Source organism: Bos indicus, chromosome 23, assembly GCF_029378745.1.
Source record: "Bos indicus isolate NIAB-ARS_2022 breed Sahiwal x Tharparkar chromosome 23, NIAB-ARS_B.indTharparkar_mat_pri_1.0, whole genome shotgun sequence".
Lineage (NCBI taxonomy): Eukaryota > Metazoa > Chordata > Mammalia > Artiodactyla > Bovidae > Bos > Bos indicus.
Genome location: NC_091782.1, coordinates 35,402,769 through 35,421,733, shown reverse-complemented (window position 1 = coordinate 35,421,733; position 18,965 = coordinate 35,402,769). Strand labels below are relative to the sequence as shown.

Genomic DNA, 18,965 nt, shown 5'->3' with positions numbered 1-18,965 from the left:
ATGGGGATTCTCCAGGCAAGAATACTGGAGTGGTTGCCATGCCCTTCTCTAGGGGATCTTCTCAACCTGGGGATCAAACCCAGGTCTCCTGCATTGTAGGTGGATTCTTTACCATCTGAGCCACCAGGGAAGCCAAGAAAGTAATGACGTGCTCAAAAAAAGTTAATCTAGTGTTAGTTGCTCAGTCGTGTCCAACTCTTTGCCACCCTGTGAACTGTAACCCACCAGGCTCCTCTGTATATGGGATTCTCTCTGTACATGCAGTGGGTAGCCATTCCCTTCTCCAGGGGATCTTCCTGATCCAGGGATGAACCCAGGTCCCCTCACTACAGGCAGATTCTTTATTGTCTGAACCATGCGACAGAGAAGCCATCTTGAAAGAGTCCCCATGGGCAAAGCAGGAATAATTTAAGTAACAAAATGAAACATGTTGGTGCTGGATTTTATCCCAGAAAATAAAATAAATATCCACAAGTCCATACTGGTATAAAGAAATAATTGAATGAATGAATGAACAAATAAATGTGAGAAAAAGGACAGCTCTCCCATATGCTAGAATTCCAACAAATACATGCAGAAGGCACAACGGACATAGGAAATTACCATTAGGTAAACAGCACTGTAATCATTGTTGCAGGCAGGAACCGTCCATGGATGATAAAACTTGTCCGTAAAATCCTGAATGATAACAAAAAGTATATTTGCATAGTTCCAAAGTATCTCCCCTCAAAATATTTGATAATCACAAAGGAAAACACTAACTCTACAGTGGGGAAAGCTTTAAATTACACCTTAACCAAGAGATCAAAACTGATATAATTAATAAGAAGACATATCAGCATTATGTACTCTAAGAAAAAAATATAAATTAAAAAGGATTAATTCTCCATGATGCAATCAAGAGATTTTCCTTCCCAACTTCGTCCTAGAGCATGTACTTTAGAAAACTTGCAATTATAAGCATTTTCTCCTCTCTTTGAAAGGTATGTACAATCTTTCTAAAGATTAAGATAGGCCTTTGTCAACTTTATGACTTGCTGATATCTCTCAAAGACCTAGGATATAAACATCAAGGGAGATAACACCCTTATTTTTCACTTTCTGTTGGGGGACAGAAGCCTAATTTTGGTGGATATCTTACTCCAAGCTGCAAGCTACTTCCTTTCATAAAGATATGAGTATATCAGTTTATATAAACTGATATATATATATCAGTTTATAAAATATATAAACTTATATATCAGTTTATATGAAATTATATTCTTTCATAAAGATATATAGTTTTTCTTCTGGATAAAGCCAACTAACACAGATAGTCACCCCAAATCCCAGGTGAACTGACAATGAACGGTGTGTGACAAATGGTGCTTCCAAGTCCTCACACTTTGGACCAGTTATTATCTTGAAAACATGTATGTATGCTGTGGGTGGCACCTTCCTGACTATATAAAAGAGTAAAATTTCTCTCTGTCATTGAAATCTCTTAGTAGATTGCCTGTGATTCACTGATCACATACTCAGACTCTGATTTAATGCATATTCAGTAACAGAAGTGCTTTCTTTCTCTGCCACCTTTGTGGAGAGGATTTAAGGATGGAGAGATTTTTGTTTTCAGTTACATTTCTCCAGCAGTACCTTCTGATGGGATGCACTGAGCAGGACACAAGATCATTTCTTGAAATTCTTGTCAAAAAATAAATAACCTCCACCCAGTCACAAGAAAACATCAGGCAAACCCAAACTAAAGGGACAGCCTACAAAAGAGCTGTCATTTCACAGTTGTGAAAGGGTTAGTCATTTTCATGTCTGATTCTTTGCGACCCTGTGAACTGTAGCCCACCAGGCTCCTCTGTCCATGGGATTCTCCAGGGAGAATACTGGTGTGGGTTGCCATTTCCTTAGTTGTGAAAGCCATGAAAAACTGAGGAGCAGTAACCTGTTAGTAAAAACATAGGCAACATGATAAATTAAAAGTAGTGAGGAACACTGGATGGGATCCTGGCCCTGAAAAAAAGACTTTGGCGCAAAACCCGCCTAAATTTGAATAAGATTTGTAAATTAGGTCATTGTATCAATTTTAATTTCCTGCTTTCAGTAATGATTCTATGGTTATGGATGACGTTCACTGAGGAAGCTGGGCGAAGTAAAGCATACAAGAAATTCTCTGTACTCTTTGGCAAAATTTATCTGAAATGATTTCAAAATAAAAAGCTAAGCAAGTAATAATCTTAAGTATCCCTTACCATAACTACCCACTCCAGTATTCTTGCCTGGGAAATCCCATGGACAGAGGAGCCTGGCGGGCTACAGTCCGTGGGGTTGCAAAAGAGGCGGACACGCCTCAGTGACTGAACAACAACTAAAGATCTGATACACAGGAGTCCTCCCTTGCCCAGTCTTCCCCTCCTTCACCCTGTTTTCTCTCAATAACTGTGCACAACTCTGCACTTAAAATGTAATGTAAAAAAATACTTCCTGAGATAACCAACAACAGTTGTCACTTGTAACTAGAGTAAACTTAAGCACCTACGTCATGTGCTTACATCTGGTTTTTGGTTTAGTTTCAAAGAAACTTGACCCTCTATTACTTTGTTAAACCAAGAGACACAATTTGGAAAGAACAACAAAAAAAAGTCATCCTAAATTTGACACTAAATAATTGCTCCACCACTAAAACAGAGAAGCAAGCACAGTTATCTCTGAGATCAGTCTTGAGTTTTGTCCCTTGTTGGCAAAAAGTGGTGGAGGGAGGATCTTGTTTCACATACCAGGCCTACTAGCTCAGAACAATAAGAAACAATGGTTTGTTGTTAACCAGTGAACCTCACTTAATTGGGAAAATATTTGCAATCCCTTACGGTAGAACTAGGTCAAAAGAACCTCACCTCCACATCAAAATTGCACCATGCAGGAGGTCAAAGCACATGATGTAGATAAAGAAGAATGTTCAAGGTTCAGTGAGGTTTTATTTCTCAAAAAGCAGCAGTTCAAGACTATCGATGGTACAATGACCCTCCCCTCTGTAAGGAACCCTCCCTTCTGTGGGCTTATCTCCAGGCCCCCCCAAACCCAGACCCTTACCCCCCACCCCTCCCACCCCCTACCACTGACCCCCCACCTCCGCAAAAAAATATCTTCACCGGAGAATCAAATACCTTCACTGGAGAACTAGGACAAATGACGGTGTAATTCTTTTAAGTAAAACACACAAAGAAGTAAAATCTATATTTGGCCTAGACCTTGTATTAAGGCCTAAGATCTTCAAAAAAAAAAAAAAAAAAAAAAAACAATAGTTTATGATTCCTTTGTGTCTCGATTGTAAATCACTGTTAGTAAGAAAATCAAAGTCTGTCCCCTCTTTGTCCCCTCTTTTTCACACTTCATTTCCTTCGCTATCTGGACTGCTTGGATGAGGGCAACCCTCCCAAGAACAATGGCCTTTGGGTCATTCTGGTATCTAAACTGGGCTTCCCAGGTGGCGCTAGTGGTAAAGAACCTGCCTGCCAATGCAGAAGACATAAGAGACATGGGTTCAATCCCTGGGTAGGGAAGACTGCCTGGAGGAGGGAATGGCAACCCACCCCAGTATTCTTGCCTGGAGAATCCCATGGACAGAGGAGCCTGGCGGGCTACAGTCCATACAGTCACAAAGAGTCGGACACGACTAAAGCAACTTAGCACACACTTAGCGTGGTATCTAAACTATTTGGGCTGCAACACAAGGGACAGAAGAAAGCGCTTCATATCAAAGGCAATTAAATAAGGCCAAGTTCATTCTACTTCCAATCTGACTGCTGCAGGGAAAGCTTTGGAATCAGGAGGTCCCAGAAGTGAACTGAATTAATCCAAAACCAAAATCTTCAAAGAACCCATGTGGTTCAAACTCAAACACTCCACCTAGTGAGGGAACAAGACGTTCACTTCCTCATATACTGCCCCTTTCCTCTCAAGTAAAGGGACTCATTCATAGGCCACCGTCTTTAATTACTCCATGAGCAGTTTAGGTTTTTTAAAAAAAATTTTTAATAATGAAAATGCATTTTATTTTAAATATAGCAGTGTGTACGTGTCAAGCCCAAACTCCTGATCTATCCCTCCCCCATCCCCCTCCCATCCTAGTAACCATAAGTTTGGTCTCTAAATCTGTGAGTCTTTCTCTGTTTTGTAAATATGTTCATTTGCACCATTTTTTTAAGATTCTGCATATAAGCTATCATATGATATTTGTCTTTGTTGGACTTGATGCTTTTGAACTGTGGTGTTGGAGAAGACTCTTGAGAGTCCCTTGGACTGCAGGAGATCAAACCAGTCCATCCTAAAGGAGATCAGTCCTGAATATTCATTGGAAGGACTGATGTTGAAGCTGAAACTCCAATACTTTGGCCACTTGATGCAAAGAGCTGACTCATTTGAAAAGACCCTGAAGCTGGGAAAGATTGAAGGCAGGAGGAGAAGGGGATGGCAGAGGATGAGATGGTTGGATGGTATCACCGACTCAATAGACATGAGTCTGAGTAAACTCCAGGAGTTGGTGACGGACAGGGAGGCCTGGCGTGGAGCAGTCCATGGGGTCGCAAAGAGTTGGACACAACTGAGTGACTGAACTGAACTGAATTGACTTATTTCACTTAGTATGATAATCCCTATGTTCATCCATGATGCTGCAAATAATATTATTTCATTCTTTTTATGGTTGAGTAATAGTCTATTCTACTGTACTGGGTCAAAAAGTTTGGGTTTTTCTGTAAGATCTTGCGGAAAAATCCAAATGAGCTTTTTGGCCAGCCCAGTATCTGTGCACCACATCTTCTTTATCCATTCATCTGTCAATGGACGTTTAGGTTGCTTCCATGTCTCAGCTATTGTAAACCCGGTGGTGCCAGGAACATTGGGATGCATGCATCGTTTTGAACCATGTTTTTCTCCAGATATACCCCCAAGAGTGGGATTGCTGGATCAAATGGTAGCTCTATTTTAGTTCCTTAAGGAACCTCCATACTTCTCTCCATAGTGGCTATACCAATTTGCATTCCCACCAAGAGAGTAAGAGGGTTCCCTTTTCTCCACACCCTCTCCAGCACTTACAGTTTGTAGATTTTTTGATGATGGCCACTCTAACCGGTGTGAGGTGATAACCCATTGTAATTTTGATTTGCATTTCTCTAATAATTAGCAATATTGAGCATCTTTTCAAGTGCCTCCTGGCCATCTGTATGTCTTCTTCAAAGAAATGTCTCTTTAGGTCTTCTGCCCATTTTTTGATGGGGTCATTTGTGGTTTTATTGATATTGAGCTGCATGACCTGTTTATAACTCTTGCAGACTAATCCCTTGTCAGTAACATTGCTTGCAAATATTGTCTCCTATTCTGTTCTCTCCAAGAATAGTTTGAGCATTACAATAAATAATAAATTATAAAGTCCTTCTGATTGGAAAAGCAGCATGGAATGTAGGTCCTGATGCCCTCTGGAGAAACTCTGAAAGTCTTGAAACCTCAAACCATCCATCTTGGGAGGATAACTTAGGCTTTGACCCACCTGAAAAGTCAGAGGGGACTTTGTCCTCTACCCTGAAAGACAAGATATCCCTCACATCCTGAAGACAACACAGGGGAGTCCTGCTGTCCCCATCTCTACAAGGCAGTTATGCAAAGAATGAGTCAAAGATTTCAGTTACATCAGCACTTCTAGTCCAAAGTGAAAGTGAAGTCGCTCAGTCGTGTCCGACTCTTTGCGACCCCATGGACTGTAGCCTACCAGGCTCCTCTGTCCATGGGATTTTCCAGGCAATAGTCCTGGAGTGGATTGCCATTTCCTTCTCCAGGGGATCTTCCCAACCCAGGGATCGAACCCAGGTCTCCCGCATCGTAGACAGACACTTTACCGTCTGATCCACCGCAAATAACAAGAATCAACTCTAGTCCAAAAGTTTTAAACAAATTTGTTCCACAAAATTTTGTTACTCCAAGGTACATTTAGCAGGTGGAGAGGATTGTTATTATCTTTTAAAATAAATTACAAGAGAAAATCCAGCACATTTTTCTCATGACGTCTCTCTTTTCTTTGTTACCACTCTCAGATCTCAGCTTGCAATAGGATTTATATTAGCATTATATCAAGGCCCTGTTTATATTAAAAAAAAAATGAATACTATACATGTAAGTGGGAGATGGGAGCTTCCCTGATGGCTCAGATGGTAAAGAATCTGCCTGCAATGCAGGAGACCTGGGTTCAATTCCGAGGTCAGGAAGATCCTCTGGAGAAGGGAATGGAAACCCACTCCAGTATTCTTGCCTGGAGAATCCCATGGACAGAGGAGCCTGGCAGGCTGCAGTCCATGGAAGTGCAAAGAGTCAGATACGACTTAGTGACTACACTACTAAGTGGGAGAGGAGTCACATTTATTTGACCATATCTCTGATTTATAAATAAAATTTAAAAGACTAAAAACCATGTCAGTCTCACAACCTCCCTATTCCTTTTTTCTTCTTATTTTTTTAAAGACATTTACTGTTTTTCTTTTTCTGGCAGCACTGGGAGGCATGCGGGATCTTAGTTCCCCAACTAGGGATCGAACCCATGCCCCCTGCATTGGGAGCACAGAGTTTTAGCCGCTGGACCGCCAGGAAAGTCCTACCTCCCTATTCTTAATACCAGAATATTTACTTGCTATTACTTCAGGTCTCCCTTTCCCACTGCCGTGGCAAAACTCAGGCCACAAAATATAATTTCTCTTTATTACCATCACATGTGGAACAGTGCAATTTCAATTGTTGATCAAGTTTCATGCAAAGTTCCAAAGCCCCAAAAAAGGAAAGAAGGAAAAAAGAGAAAATTTCTGTTCTGGTCATAATGGATGAAGCATATGTACCTATGCATAATTGGCAATTTTGTTAGTAAGCACATCTGTACAAAACTTCCAATTCTCCCTGTTGATGGAGAAGAAAAGAGATACGGATAATCAAAGCATTCAGTAATACAAAAGTCATTTAAAATCTAAATCAGCCTTTTTTATTTTTCCAATGTATTAATTATCTCCCCTTTTGACTGAAACTAACATCTACATGAATGTTTATTTCTAGAATACATAAACCAGCAAAAAGATGTCCCCCCCACCCCCGTCACTTCCAGGATAGTAGAAAAACCAGTTCAAATTTTAAAGTTTACTGTAGATGATCCATAAAATTGAAAATTACACAGACATTAAGAGCTATTAAAAGGACTGACATATATCTTTACAAGGAGAGCAGATAAATCAGTTTAGTGGGAGAAAAACAAAAAACATGATATCAAAAAATGGTATCATTCATATCAATAAAAACCAAGAATGTATGCAGAACTTCTCCTGACATTCTAATTTAACCCTTGCTTATTCTGGTTATAGGATTTGTTGCCCACTGTCTCCTCAGACAGTTCACTCCATCAGTGCAGGGACTGTGTTTTTCCACATCTCTATTTCTGCAGCACATTACAGGCAACAACAGCAGACACCTATGGAGCCCCCCACATGATCTTGAACAAGTCAGTCAGGGTTCCTAGACTATGAGAGCTTATGATTAACTGCATAGTATGTGTTTGATGAATTGAGCTGAACTGAATTAAAAGGAAACCCAGGTTAGAACAGTTGTTGCTGTAATCAACAATTCAGAGTTGAGGAAACTGAGGCCATAAAGCAACCCAGCCAGGACTTCGAACTAACTCCTGAGATCTTTCTACTTTACATAATAAGCATTTTATTTTCATTTCTACTGACACTTTCTCTGTGAACCCTACACTTACTTAAAACTAATCTCTTCTAGTATCTTCAGCATCTTTAGTAACTGACAGCATGTGATTTATGTGAATTTCAGATATATCATTAGTTTTCATTGCAGTGACCCATTTTTAATCAATCTCTTAACACTATAAATTTATAATGAAGATATGGGGTGTTACTAGCAAACAAAATGAATATTCTGTTAACAACAAGAAAACACAGCCTAGTGAATGTGCTAATATGTCTTCCCACTTGCATTTATTTGTCTCTGCTTAATATATATTTAGCTTGATTTATACTTTAATGCCCCACATTTGTTATTCTCCAACAGATGGCTAAGATGGCAAATGCAAAGAAATGAGGTCCAGATGAATATCCTTCCCTTTTCAAGGAAGAAAATATAGACTACCTTCTGAGTGTAGTATAAATTCCCTGACAATGAACAAGAATAGTTTGCATGTCAGAAGATGTCTAACAAATAGTATTTGTTCAAGAAGCAAAGAGGAATACTTTCTTCAAGAGCATACATCCCCTCTACATCTACAGAAACTTGAGAAGCTTGCCTGCTCAGTCACAGAGTAATTCTAAGTCCCCTGCCTATTGGCACTAAGTTGTTGACAACTGTGGATTTTGCAGTGGATTCCCCTGTGGAGATTCACCTTTACAGTTATTAGATCTCAAGGTAATAAAGAGTTTGGATTCCTGTAAAGTACACTACAAGGGACATTAAACTAGCTGTGCTTTGGATATCTGAATATGCGATGCTTGTGAATTCAACTCATTGAGTCCATAACTTGAGTATCTGAATGATCTTTGGGCAGAGTGGTAATTTGTATAGCTAGAATAACCCAAGAATTGAGGATCACTGCTTTGCGGACTTATTATAGTCAAAAGCACATTTTTGTCAAGTTCGAGGCCCATGGCTTACCATACCCAAGAGGTCATTGCTCAAACTATTGGCCAATGCAGCTATGAAATTTTATGCATCTATGTACTTGCCCTGGTGGCTCAGATGGTAAAGTGTCTGCCTACAGTGCGGGAGACCCGGGTTCGATCCCTGGGTCAGGAAGATCCTCTGGAGAAGGAAATGGCAACCCTCTCCAGTACTCTTGCCTGGAAAATCCCATGGATGAAGGAGTGTGGCAGGCTACAGTCTATGGGGTCGCAAAGAGTTGGACACGACTGAGCAACTTCACATACATACATACATGTACTTGCTCATGGCCTTCATAATTCACCCTCAAGATGTCTATTGAATTTACTGATTTTTCAAGATCTAGCTCCACTCTGAAGTGTCCTTTCTCTGACCCCCTTGCAATGCAATATTAATTGCATTCCTTTGCATTCCATTGTGTTCATCCACAGTGAGCTTACACACTGTGCATTTATCACATTTTACTACTGTTATCTGCATGCATATCATTCCTGAAAAACAACAAGCTCTGCCCTGGAAAGTAGGGTAACATAGTTCTCATTTTTCACCCCAATTGTTCAGCTTAGCATCTGACACATGGTAGATATTTACTTAATATTTCTTAATAACTACAACTTCAAGACAGAGATCATTTCTCCCTGTTATCCAATGAGGAGACAATACATTAGGCCCAAGGATTAGGATTGAAACTTGGGCCTATTTCGTTCCAAAGTTCATGCTCTCTCCACTAAGCCCTGCCCTCTCTCAATGAAAAAAACAACACTAAACTGAAGCATTTAGATAAAAATGGATGGACACTCATCTACTGGTAGAAGCATACAAATTGTGGACAGACAATTCAGGTTCAACAGTTTTGGTTACCCAAAATGCATGTAGATGTAGAGCTGAGTAGGGCATGCATGAATGCTCAGTCGCTCAACTGTGTCCAACTCTTTGTGATCCCATGGACTGTGGCCCACCAGGCTCCTCTGTCCATGGGATTCTTCCAGGCAAGAACGCTGGAGTGGGTTGCCATTTCCTTCTCAAGGGGATCTTCCTGACCCAGGGATCAAATCTGTGTCTCCTGCATCTCCTGCACTGGCAGGTAGATTTTTACCACTGAGCCAGTAAGTAGGGAGTGAGGAGGAGACACAAGTGAAATCATAAATACTACAACTGAAGAAGAATGTTTACCCCCATTCCCTTGCCGCGTTAAAACAGACTTCTTGGAAAGCCTTTATCGAGTTTGTTTGTCTGTTTTCCTGAGCATCAACTGTTATATTAACAAGAAAAAGAAGTTCAGGGACATCTCTGATCAACTCAAGTTTGCTGAAAGACGAGCTTGAAAACACTACCACTGCATTTTTACTTCATTTCAGCTCATATATACCCTGCAATCCCCAAACTACAAAGAAAAGGTGAAGGAGAATGGTGATAGCTTGGAACTAAAAAAAACAGTGGAGACAAATAAGCAACAATATTAGCCACCTAATGTTCCAAAAGGAATGGAAAATTGGTGAGGGATGCCTTCTATCACCCCCAAATTGAAACCAATCTACTTCCATAATTAATCTAGGTTTTATAAGAGGCCTCACTTACTTTGTGCCTTAATTACATTCAACACAACTCAAGAAATCCAAGAGATGACACAAAATCCTTTCCACACGGAACACTGTCTTCCCTGTATTAGCTTCTATTCCACCTGTGTTTGTATCTATAGTGCCAAAATGAAGACATGAATGAATAAAATGGGCAGGGGGCATTCAAGTCACCATACTGTGCTCCTTTCCATTTTGCTGTAGTGCTTAGATAGTATGAAATACTGAAGAAAATAAACTACGTTTATTTAAGAAAGCAGAACTCTTACACTTGCTTGGATATGGAGGAAAACACCCAGCTATTTTAACCCGTAAATGAAAAAGAATGATACTTCATCCAGGAAGTCTTCAGTGAACACATTACCAGGAACTGTGGAATTTTTTTTTTTTTTTAAGTTCCACTAAACATGCCTCAGAATTACTGTACCCCAATTAGCGATAACCATAAGCTAGAAGTCAGTTTTGTTTGCCAGGGATGTGGAGTCCATTCCTGACTGATCCCTCCTGGTATTGCTTTCATTATGAGCACTCAGAAGAATAACTCTGTTTGGATGGCTTGTTGTTGCAATTAGGTTTCCAGGTTACCAACGACCAAACAACCCTGGACTCAATGTGACTTCTAGATACACCGGTTCCAAAGAGTCTAATATCTGCCATATGCGTCTAGTGATAAATCCTAATCCTCACACCCGTGGGGAGTAGAATAATAAGTCAAAGAGTCACTCTGTATAAACAGTATTGGTTGGGCAACCTTGCAGTAAAATCATTCTGTCTAGCTTCACAGGAGGAGGAATTTGGCCTCCCAAACTATCTGAAAAATTGGCCTTTAAAAGTGGACCACCTCGAAGAACACTTAAGGGATTTGAATCTTGTAAATTTGCTTTGTGATTGTGTAAGACAGGCTATCTTCCTGATTCAACATTGGGCCACCTCTTTAGAGACTGATGGGGGCAGGTAGGATCCCACAACTCAAGAGAGACAGAGAGCATCTGGAGAGGAAAAACCACAGCCACAGAGACGGAGGGAAACAGGATCCAACGGAATGATGCTTTAAAGGGTCACTACTCAGAGGTTAGGATGTAGGTGGCGCTTTGCAGGTGGTGCTAGAACCCACCTGCCAATGCAGGAGATGTAAGAGACGCGGGTTTGATCCCTGGTTTGGAAAGATCCCCTGGAGGAGGGCACAGCAACCCACTCCAGTATTCTTGCCTGGAAAATTCCATGGACAGAGGAGCCTGGCGGGCTACAGTCCATGGGGTTGCAAAGAGTCAGACACTGAAGTCACTGAAGTGACTGTGCACGCACGCACAGGCTGTGGGTTAATCATATTTTTCAACTTTCCCAAGCACAGGGGGAAGATTGTTTGTGTTCCCAAAAGGCTTAAATTGCAATTTTAGAAATTGGGCATTTTCATTATTAAAATGAATTACAATGAAAAGCAACTGCAGCATTTTCTGTACTCTGAAAACACAATATTGGGGGAAGGGAGAAGGGAATACTAAAATAAAAAGAAGGTAAAAATTGGGTGTGCTTCCCTTGTTCTTTCTGGTATGACAACAACACATATATCAGCTTGTCCTCTTGGGCTCCCAGCTCTTCCAGATGTCTCCCTTCCTTCACTCAAAGAGCTACTGAAACTGCAGCCATTCTATCTAGAGACAGACAGAGAGTTCTCCCTGGTGACTTAACTTCCTCCAGTTCTCCTTTCACTCACAGTCCTATAACATGCCTTGAGCCATTGCTTATACACAATGTTAATAAATCAATCAATGTCCTAGTTCCATGTTTCTTAAATTGTCTTATACCCTTATCAGCCCTACCTGTCTCATATTACAAGCTCCTCAATGACTGCCGCCCTCTCTTCTAGATAAGTAGTCTGGCAGGGCAGCATGATGACTCAGAAACATCAAAAGAAAGCAGCAGATTTTTGCACGAGTGCAGTGCAAAGAGTTGATATGAACCGCTTTATTTTGTAATTCTATGGTAAAGTCTTGTTTTTAATTTCTTTAAAATAATGAAGAAATCACAAAGTTGACAAGTATTTGCTTCTGAAAAGTAAATGTATCTCAGATCAATTAAGAAAAAAAAACCCTTTATGTGGTTTAAAGAACAAATGAAACTGACACATGCTTGTCTGCAGTTGTACGATGCGAGGCCCTTTAACTTTGATTAACTTCTAAATCATATCCACATCTCTCCTCTTGGAAGGAAATAGGAATTACTTTTGACAAATTACTAGTGAATTCTCTGTATGTCTTCCAGTTACCTAGGAAAAGATTTTGTATCATCTTCTATAGTATAGTGTATAGTGAAATTCACTCAGTCGTGTCCGACTCTGCGACCCCACGGATTATACAGTCCACGGAGTTCTCCAGGCCAGAATACTAGATCGGGTAGCCATTCCCTTCTCCAGGGTATCTTCCCAACCCAAGGATCAAACCCAGGTTTCCTGCATTGCAGACGGATTCTTTACCAGCTGAGCCACCAGGGAAGCCAAGACTACTGGAGTGGGTGGCCTATCCCTTCTCCAGGGGATCTTCCCAACCCAGAAATCAAACCAGGGTCTCCTGCATTGCAGGTGGATTCTTTACCAGCTACCTGACTCCAGCCATTTTTAGCAAAATAGTCTTCAACATTGAGCAACAGAAAATTATATTTCCTCTAATGAGAATGGATGATATATATACACATATATAAAATGGTAATGTTTTAAACCTGATCCTTAATTTGATAACAATCTCTAAAATTACCTAAACATGGTGCAGACTCTGACATTTAGATGACAGTCAGCTCAGCATGGTATTACAAGGAGTTACCTAGTTACTCATTCAATCATTCATTCCTTTTTTTTTTTTTTTTTTTGCACACATTTTAATTTTATTTTATTTTTAAACTTTACAATATTGTATTAGTTTTGCCAAAGATCGAAATGAATCCACCACAGGTAATACCTGTGTTCCCCATCCTGAACCCTCCTCCCTCCTCCCTCCCCATACCCTCCCTCTGGGTCGTCCCAGTGTACCAGCCCCAAGCATCCAGGATTGTGCATCGAACCTGGACTGGCGACTTGTTTCATACATGATATTATACATGTTTCAATGCTATTCTCCCAAATCTCCCCACCCTCTCCCTCTCCCACAGAGTCCATAAGACTGATCTATACATCAGTGTCTCTTTTGCTGTCTTGGACACAGGGTTATTGTTACCATCTTTCTAAATTCCATATATATGCGTTAGTATACTGTATTGGTGTTTTTCTTTCTGGCTTACTTCACTCTGTATAATAGGTTCCAGTTTCATCCATCTCATTAGAACTGATTCAAATGTATTCTTTTTAATGGCTGACTAATACTCCATTGTGTATATGTACCACTGCTTTCTTATCCATTCATCTGCTGATGGACATCTAGGTTGCTTCCATGTCCTGGCTATTATAAACAGTGCTGCGATGAACATTGGGGTACACGTGTCTCTTTCCCTTCTGGTTTCTTCAGTGTGTATGCCCAGCAGTGGGATTGCTGGATCATAAGGCAGTTCTATTTCCAGTATTTTAAGGAATCTCCACACTGTTCTCCATAGTGGCTGTACTAGTTTGCATTCCCACCAACAGTGTAAGAGGGTTCCCTTTTCTCCACACCCTCTCCAGCATTTATTGCTTGTAGACTTTTGGATCGCAGCCATTCTGACTGGCGTGAAATGGTACCTCATAGTGGTTTTGATTTGCATTTCTCTGATAATGAGTCATGTTGAGCATCTTTTCATGTGTTTGTTAGCCCTCTGTATGTCTTCTTTGGAGAAATGTCTATTTAGTTCTTTGGCCCATTTTTTGATTGGGTCATTTATTTTTCTGGAGTTGAGCTGTAGGAGTTGCTTGTATATTTTTGAGATTAGTTGTTTGTCCGTTGCTTCATTTGCTATTATTTTCTCCCATTCTGAAGGCTGCCTTTTCATCTTGCTAATAGTTTCCTTTGTTGTGCAGAAGCTTTTAAGTTTAATTAGGTCCCATTTGTTTATTTTTGCTTTTATTTCCAATATTCTGGGAGGTGGGTCATAGAGGATCCTGCTGTGATGTAAAAATAGGGAACACTTCATGAATTTGCGTGTCATCCTTGCGCAGGGGCCATGCTAATCTTCTCTGTATCATTCCAATTTTAGTATATGTGCTGCCGAAGCGAGCACCATTCATTCATTTCTTAAGCAGCTCTTTCATTCATTAAATGTTGCTAATTGCGATTTGTTTTTATCTTACCTATAGTTTTGACTCCCTGGTATTTCAAATCCATTTCCCATTTCCTATTCTACTCATTAATTCAAGTCAACCACAAATGCCACTTGCTAAAATGATATGGAGTATTTTTCACCAAAATTAACATGTTAATAAAAATATTATCAAGAAATAAAAGGTGATTGGAGTGGGGAGGCAAAGAGGTGGCCAATGACACATGCACTTGATCAAAAACATCTTGCATGTTAATCAAGACATCACAGCATACATTTTTAAACTTCGAAAATAAGACATGAAGCACACTGGACAGAGATGAATTGAGAAGCTGGCAGCTGAAGTTTTTTTTTTAATCATGTTTAATAAGCAAAGTAAAGGCTAGAAGTTGAACACAAGAAGAGTTTAAAGAATAATGAATAAAGAAGATAAAGAAATGAAAAAAGAACTTAAAAGTTGAGAGAAGAAGGATGGGGATATCCAGAATGCAAAGTATAAATCATTTAAAAGAAGGGAAAATAATATTTGGAAAGAATGTAAATATGACTTAATTTTTTAAATTAAGCACAATAGTTATTAGATTTAAAATTGCTTTCTCTCTACTACTTACATCTAAATACACATATTTTGACATAATAAAAATACTTAATACATTTAGAAATATCTAAATTCTTTCAACTACTTCCTCATAATTATATGAAGTCATTTTTTTAGATTATCTGCATGTGAGTGTTCAAATTTATCAGATGAATAATATTAAATAAATCTACATATTAGTAGTAAGTGTTTACTCAGTTATACTGACAAATTAAATTTCAGAAAATCAAATTAAATGGATGAATACCACAAATATCTCTGAGGAAAAAAAAAACAGGTTGCAAAAGAGCAAATAGAGTATGATTTTATTTACATAAATTCCAAATTTAACTATATACTGCTTAGGATTATATACATATACATATGTAGTAGAACTATTAAGAAAAACAAAAGGCAATGGGAGGATAAATATAAAAGATAGTGTTTACATTTTGGAAAGAAGCAAGAAATGGGACTAAACAGAGAGAGACAAGAGGAGCTTTAACTATATTCTGTTCTGTTTTTTAAGCTGAATGTAGTACACAGAAGTTCATTTTATTGTTCTACAAACTATAGCTATGATTTCTCTTTTGTATATGTAATTTATAGTATTTTAAAAAAACAGTGAAGTTATGGAAGGCATCAGCAATCCTGTATCAACAACATTACCAAGAGCTCAGATCCCTCCAGAATAAATATTTGGATCACCCAACTGGTTAAGAATCCTAAGCAGATAAGTGTTAACTAAAGGTGAGAAGGATGAGGGACTTCCCAGGCAGTCCAGGAATTAAGATTTCCCCTTCCAGTGCAAGGGGCACAGGTTCAATCCCTGGTCAGGGAGCTAAGAAGGATGTAGCAAAGGAAATCATGAATACTATCTCTAGTCTCATGATTCTCTGAAGAAATACCCTCATTTCCTTTCTTGTGATGTCATGTATATCTTGGATATTGTCTATCACTGCATCTTCCCCACCCCCTTTATCTCCTTGACTTATATGAGGTAATAATAATTATCTTTATATCAAAATATTGAGTTGAGAAAGTAGTAGAACTAGGAAAAGAATGGACATCATCCAGACATCTTGACTAGGAACAAGATACAATAGATAAAGAGACTTTGGGTAACCTCCTTCTGAAGAAGAGGATGCGTATGTTTTCAGAGGTATAAGAAGCATTAGCATTGATTCTGGCAGAAACAAAAGATATGCTGCTCTTGGACCATTAAAAGATGTGTGACAACTATTTGTCAAATGTCTGCTTTCCAGCATCTGAATGCATTTTCTGTATGAATGAATACAGTTCCCACCACAGGAAGCTGGGGGAGAAGTAGACGCCACACCACCAGCCACAGAAAGTGAAAAACGCCGACGTTCACTTCATCAGCCCTATTGTAGCTAAGCCATCACAACGTGACCTTTGCTTGGTCCTCTGCCAGCGAACATGATGAAAGTTTAAAAACTCATTCATGGTTCTTGGCTCATTATCTCTTTCTCCAATCTCTTCCACTCTTGTAAATTTCCATGTAAAGATATTTTTGGTTTCCTGTGGGAACCCTTTTAGAAGTAGACATGCCAAAGCCATTTCAAGTACTGTATTGGAAACACTCAACATAAATATCTGTACTATAGGGAATATTAACAAAGGCAAAAAAAAAAAAAAAAAGTCAATTAAGAATACAGCTCAAATAACTAGGCACTTTTGTGGTTAATGATAACTTGTTAAATAAGGATATTAAGGAAATTAAAAGGAAATTGTGCCTCTCTTCTGGACTTCCTTCAGTCTTCTTTGTATATCTTTTTCTTTCTATCATTATTAAATCAAAGTACAGTAAATAAACAAAACCCTTTGCCCTCCAAATGCCCTGTCAAGAGCAAAAAGACACTGTATGGTCATCATCAATTAAATTCTGTTAACTCAGTAGGAAATGCTTCCCTTTGCACTAACACAATATATTTATTCACAGTCCCTCTTGACTGTGAGCTCTATAAGACCATGTCTCAGTCATCAATTTCTTCCTCCATAAAATGGGAATAATAACAATCCCTACTTCATACGGTTGCTGTGAAGATTAAAATAGATAATTTTTATATAGTATCTAGAACTCTACTAGGGCTTCCAGGTGACTCAGTCGTAAAGAATTCACCTGCCAATTCAGGAGACTTAGGTTTGGTCTCTGGGTTGGGAAGACCCCCTACAGAAGGAAAAGCCAACCCACTCCAGTATCCTTGCCTGGGAAACCCATGGACAGTGGAGCCTGGTAGGCCAGGGTCCACGGGGTCCCAAAAAAGTTGGACATGACTTTGCAATTAAACAGCAAGAAGAACACTACCAAACACACAGTAAAGAAAAATACACACATGTTCACACTCACAATGAGTTCTGGTTTGGTGCATCTTCCAACATTTTTTTTATGTTGGCTCAATGTTCAAAGTTACTACCTCAAATATGTCTGATTGTCAGTGTTACCAAAAAACAAACCATTCCCCCATCTCAGTGAAGGGCAGTTACTATCTATGCAGTGGCCTGAGCCAGAAACTCAAGAAGCATCCAACTCATCTCTCCTCCTTACTCCACATCCAACCAGTCATAGTCCTGTCTCTCGACTCTGATCCTTCTACCATCTCCACAGCCTCGGCCAACTCTGATCCTTCTACCATCTCCACAGCCTCGCCCATCATGAGTACCACATTCATCCCCATTAAGTGGTCTCCTGACCTCCAGCCTTGCTGGGGCAGCAAAAGTGATCATATCAATTCCCCGCTGACACCCTATCAACAACTTCCAAATTGGTTTTAGGAGAAAGTCAAAACTCCTTTTAAAAACCTTTATGACTTGGTCTCTCTCTACTTGCTAAGTCTCTTTGGCTCGTACATCTTTCCAACCCTTCCATCCCATGCTTCAGGCAAGCAGAACGTGTGTAAGTTTTCCAAATGTGCCATAATCTCTCATCTGCAGACATTCACACATGCTGTTCCCACTGCCGAGAATACTCTTCCTCCCTCTGTTTGCCTAGCTGACATCTACCCATCTCTTCTAGGTCTCAAATGTCATTTCTTCCTGGAAGCTCTGAGGATTCCCAATGGTAGCTACCGCTCCAGCACCCTGTCCCTTCCACCCTCTCCCATCCAGCAGATGCCATTACAAGTGCCTGCTTGCCAATCTCTCTTCTCCACTATACAAGCTTCGTGAAGCCTGTGGCCTTGTCTGACTTTTTTGCTGTTGTAAGTCCAATTAGCATAATGCCTGGCACATAAATCAATGGTCAGAACTTTTCTGATGAAAAAATCTGTGATGTTAATTTTTTTACTATCAAAAAGTGAGAGCTGGGACTTCCTGGTGGTCCAGTGGTTAAGATTCTGTGCTTCCAATCCCAGGAGGCAGGGGTTCAAGCCCTGGTTGGGGAACTGATACCCCACATGCTATTTGGTGAGGTCAAAAATAAATAAAAGCCAATTCCAAGTTAAAAAAAAAAAGTGAGAGCCATAACTTTGTGATTAGTGTCACTCCATTGAGCTCCAAACCCTCCCACATGCAAGGAGGACTAAAATAACAACAGAGACACAGAGCAACTCATTGCCAGACTCCTCTTCTCCAGACTCCGCAAACAAAGCCTTCTTCTATCAACATAATCCTTTAGGATCGTTTAGATGGAGTAGAAAGACTGCCATTATGATTTTATAATTCTGTCTATATACTCGGAGTAACCCATGGGGCCTGGAACACAAGCTAAACTGACATGGGTACAGATAACAATCTAGACATATAACCAAGACCGCCTTTCTAGGATAAATTCATTTATAATAAGCATTGGACATATTCTCTTGATACCAAATTTGATGCACACAACTCCGCTAACTTGATACCATAAACTAGAGAAAAAGAAATTCCTAATCAGGGAACTATAA

At 39.7% G+C, this 18,965-nt stretch overlaps 1 protein-coding gene and 1 non-coding gene across 4 annotated transcripts in view; both read right to left on the bottom strand.

Moving 5' to 3' along the window:
• DCDC2 (doublecortin domain containing 2) overlaps positions 1-18,965 on the bottom strand; it is a 149,998-nt gene that overhangs the window by 110,670 nt on the left and 20,363 nt on the right. For 2 of the 3 annotated variants that reach the window (XM_070778317.1, XM_070778316.1), the window contains one exon: positions 604-678. The exons of the other annotated variant lie outside the window; for it this stretch is intronic. In XM_070778317.1, the coding sequence (XP_070634418.1) occupies positions 604-678 (75 nt within the window). The remainder of the gene's footprint in view (positions 1-603; positions 679-18,965) is intronic. 3 annotated transcript variants of the gene reach the window in all.
• On the bottom strand, positions 14,338-14,444 carry LOC139179177 (U6 spliceosomal RNA). Its single transcript, XR_011563600.1, has one exon. It is a non-coding gene; the product is annotated as a U6 spliceosomal RNA (small nuclear RNA).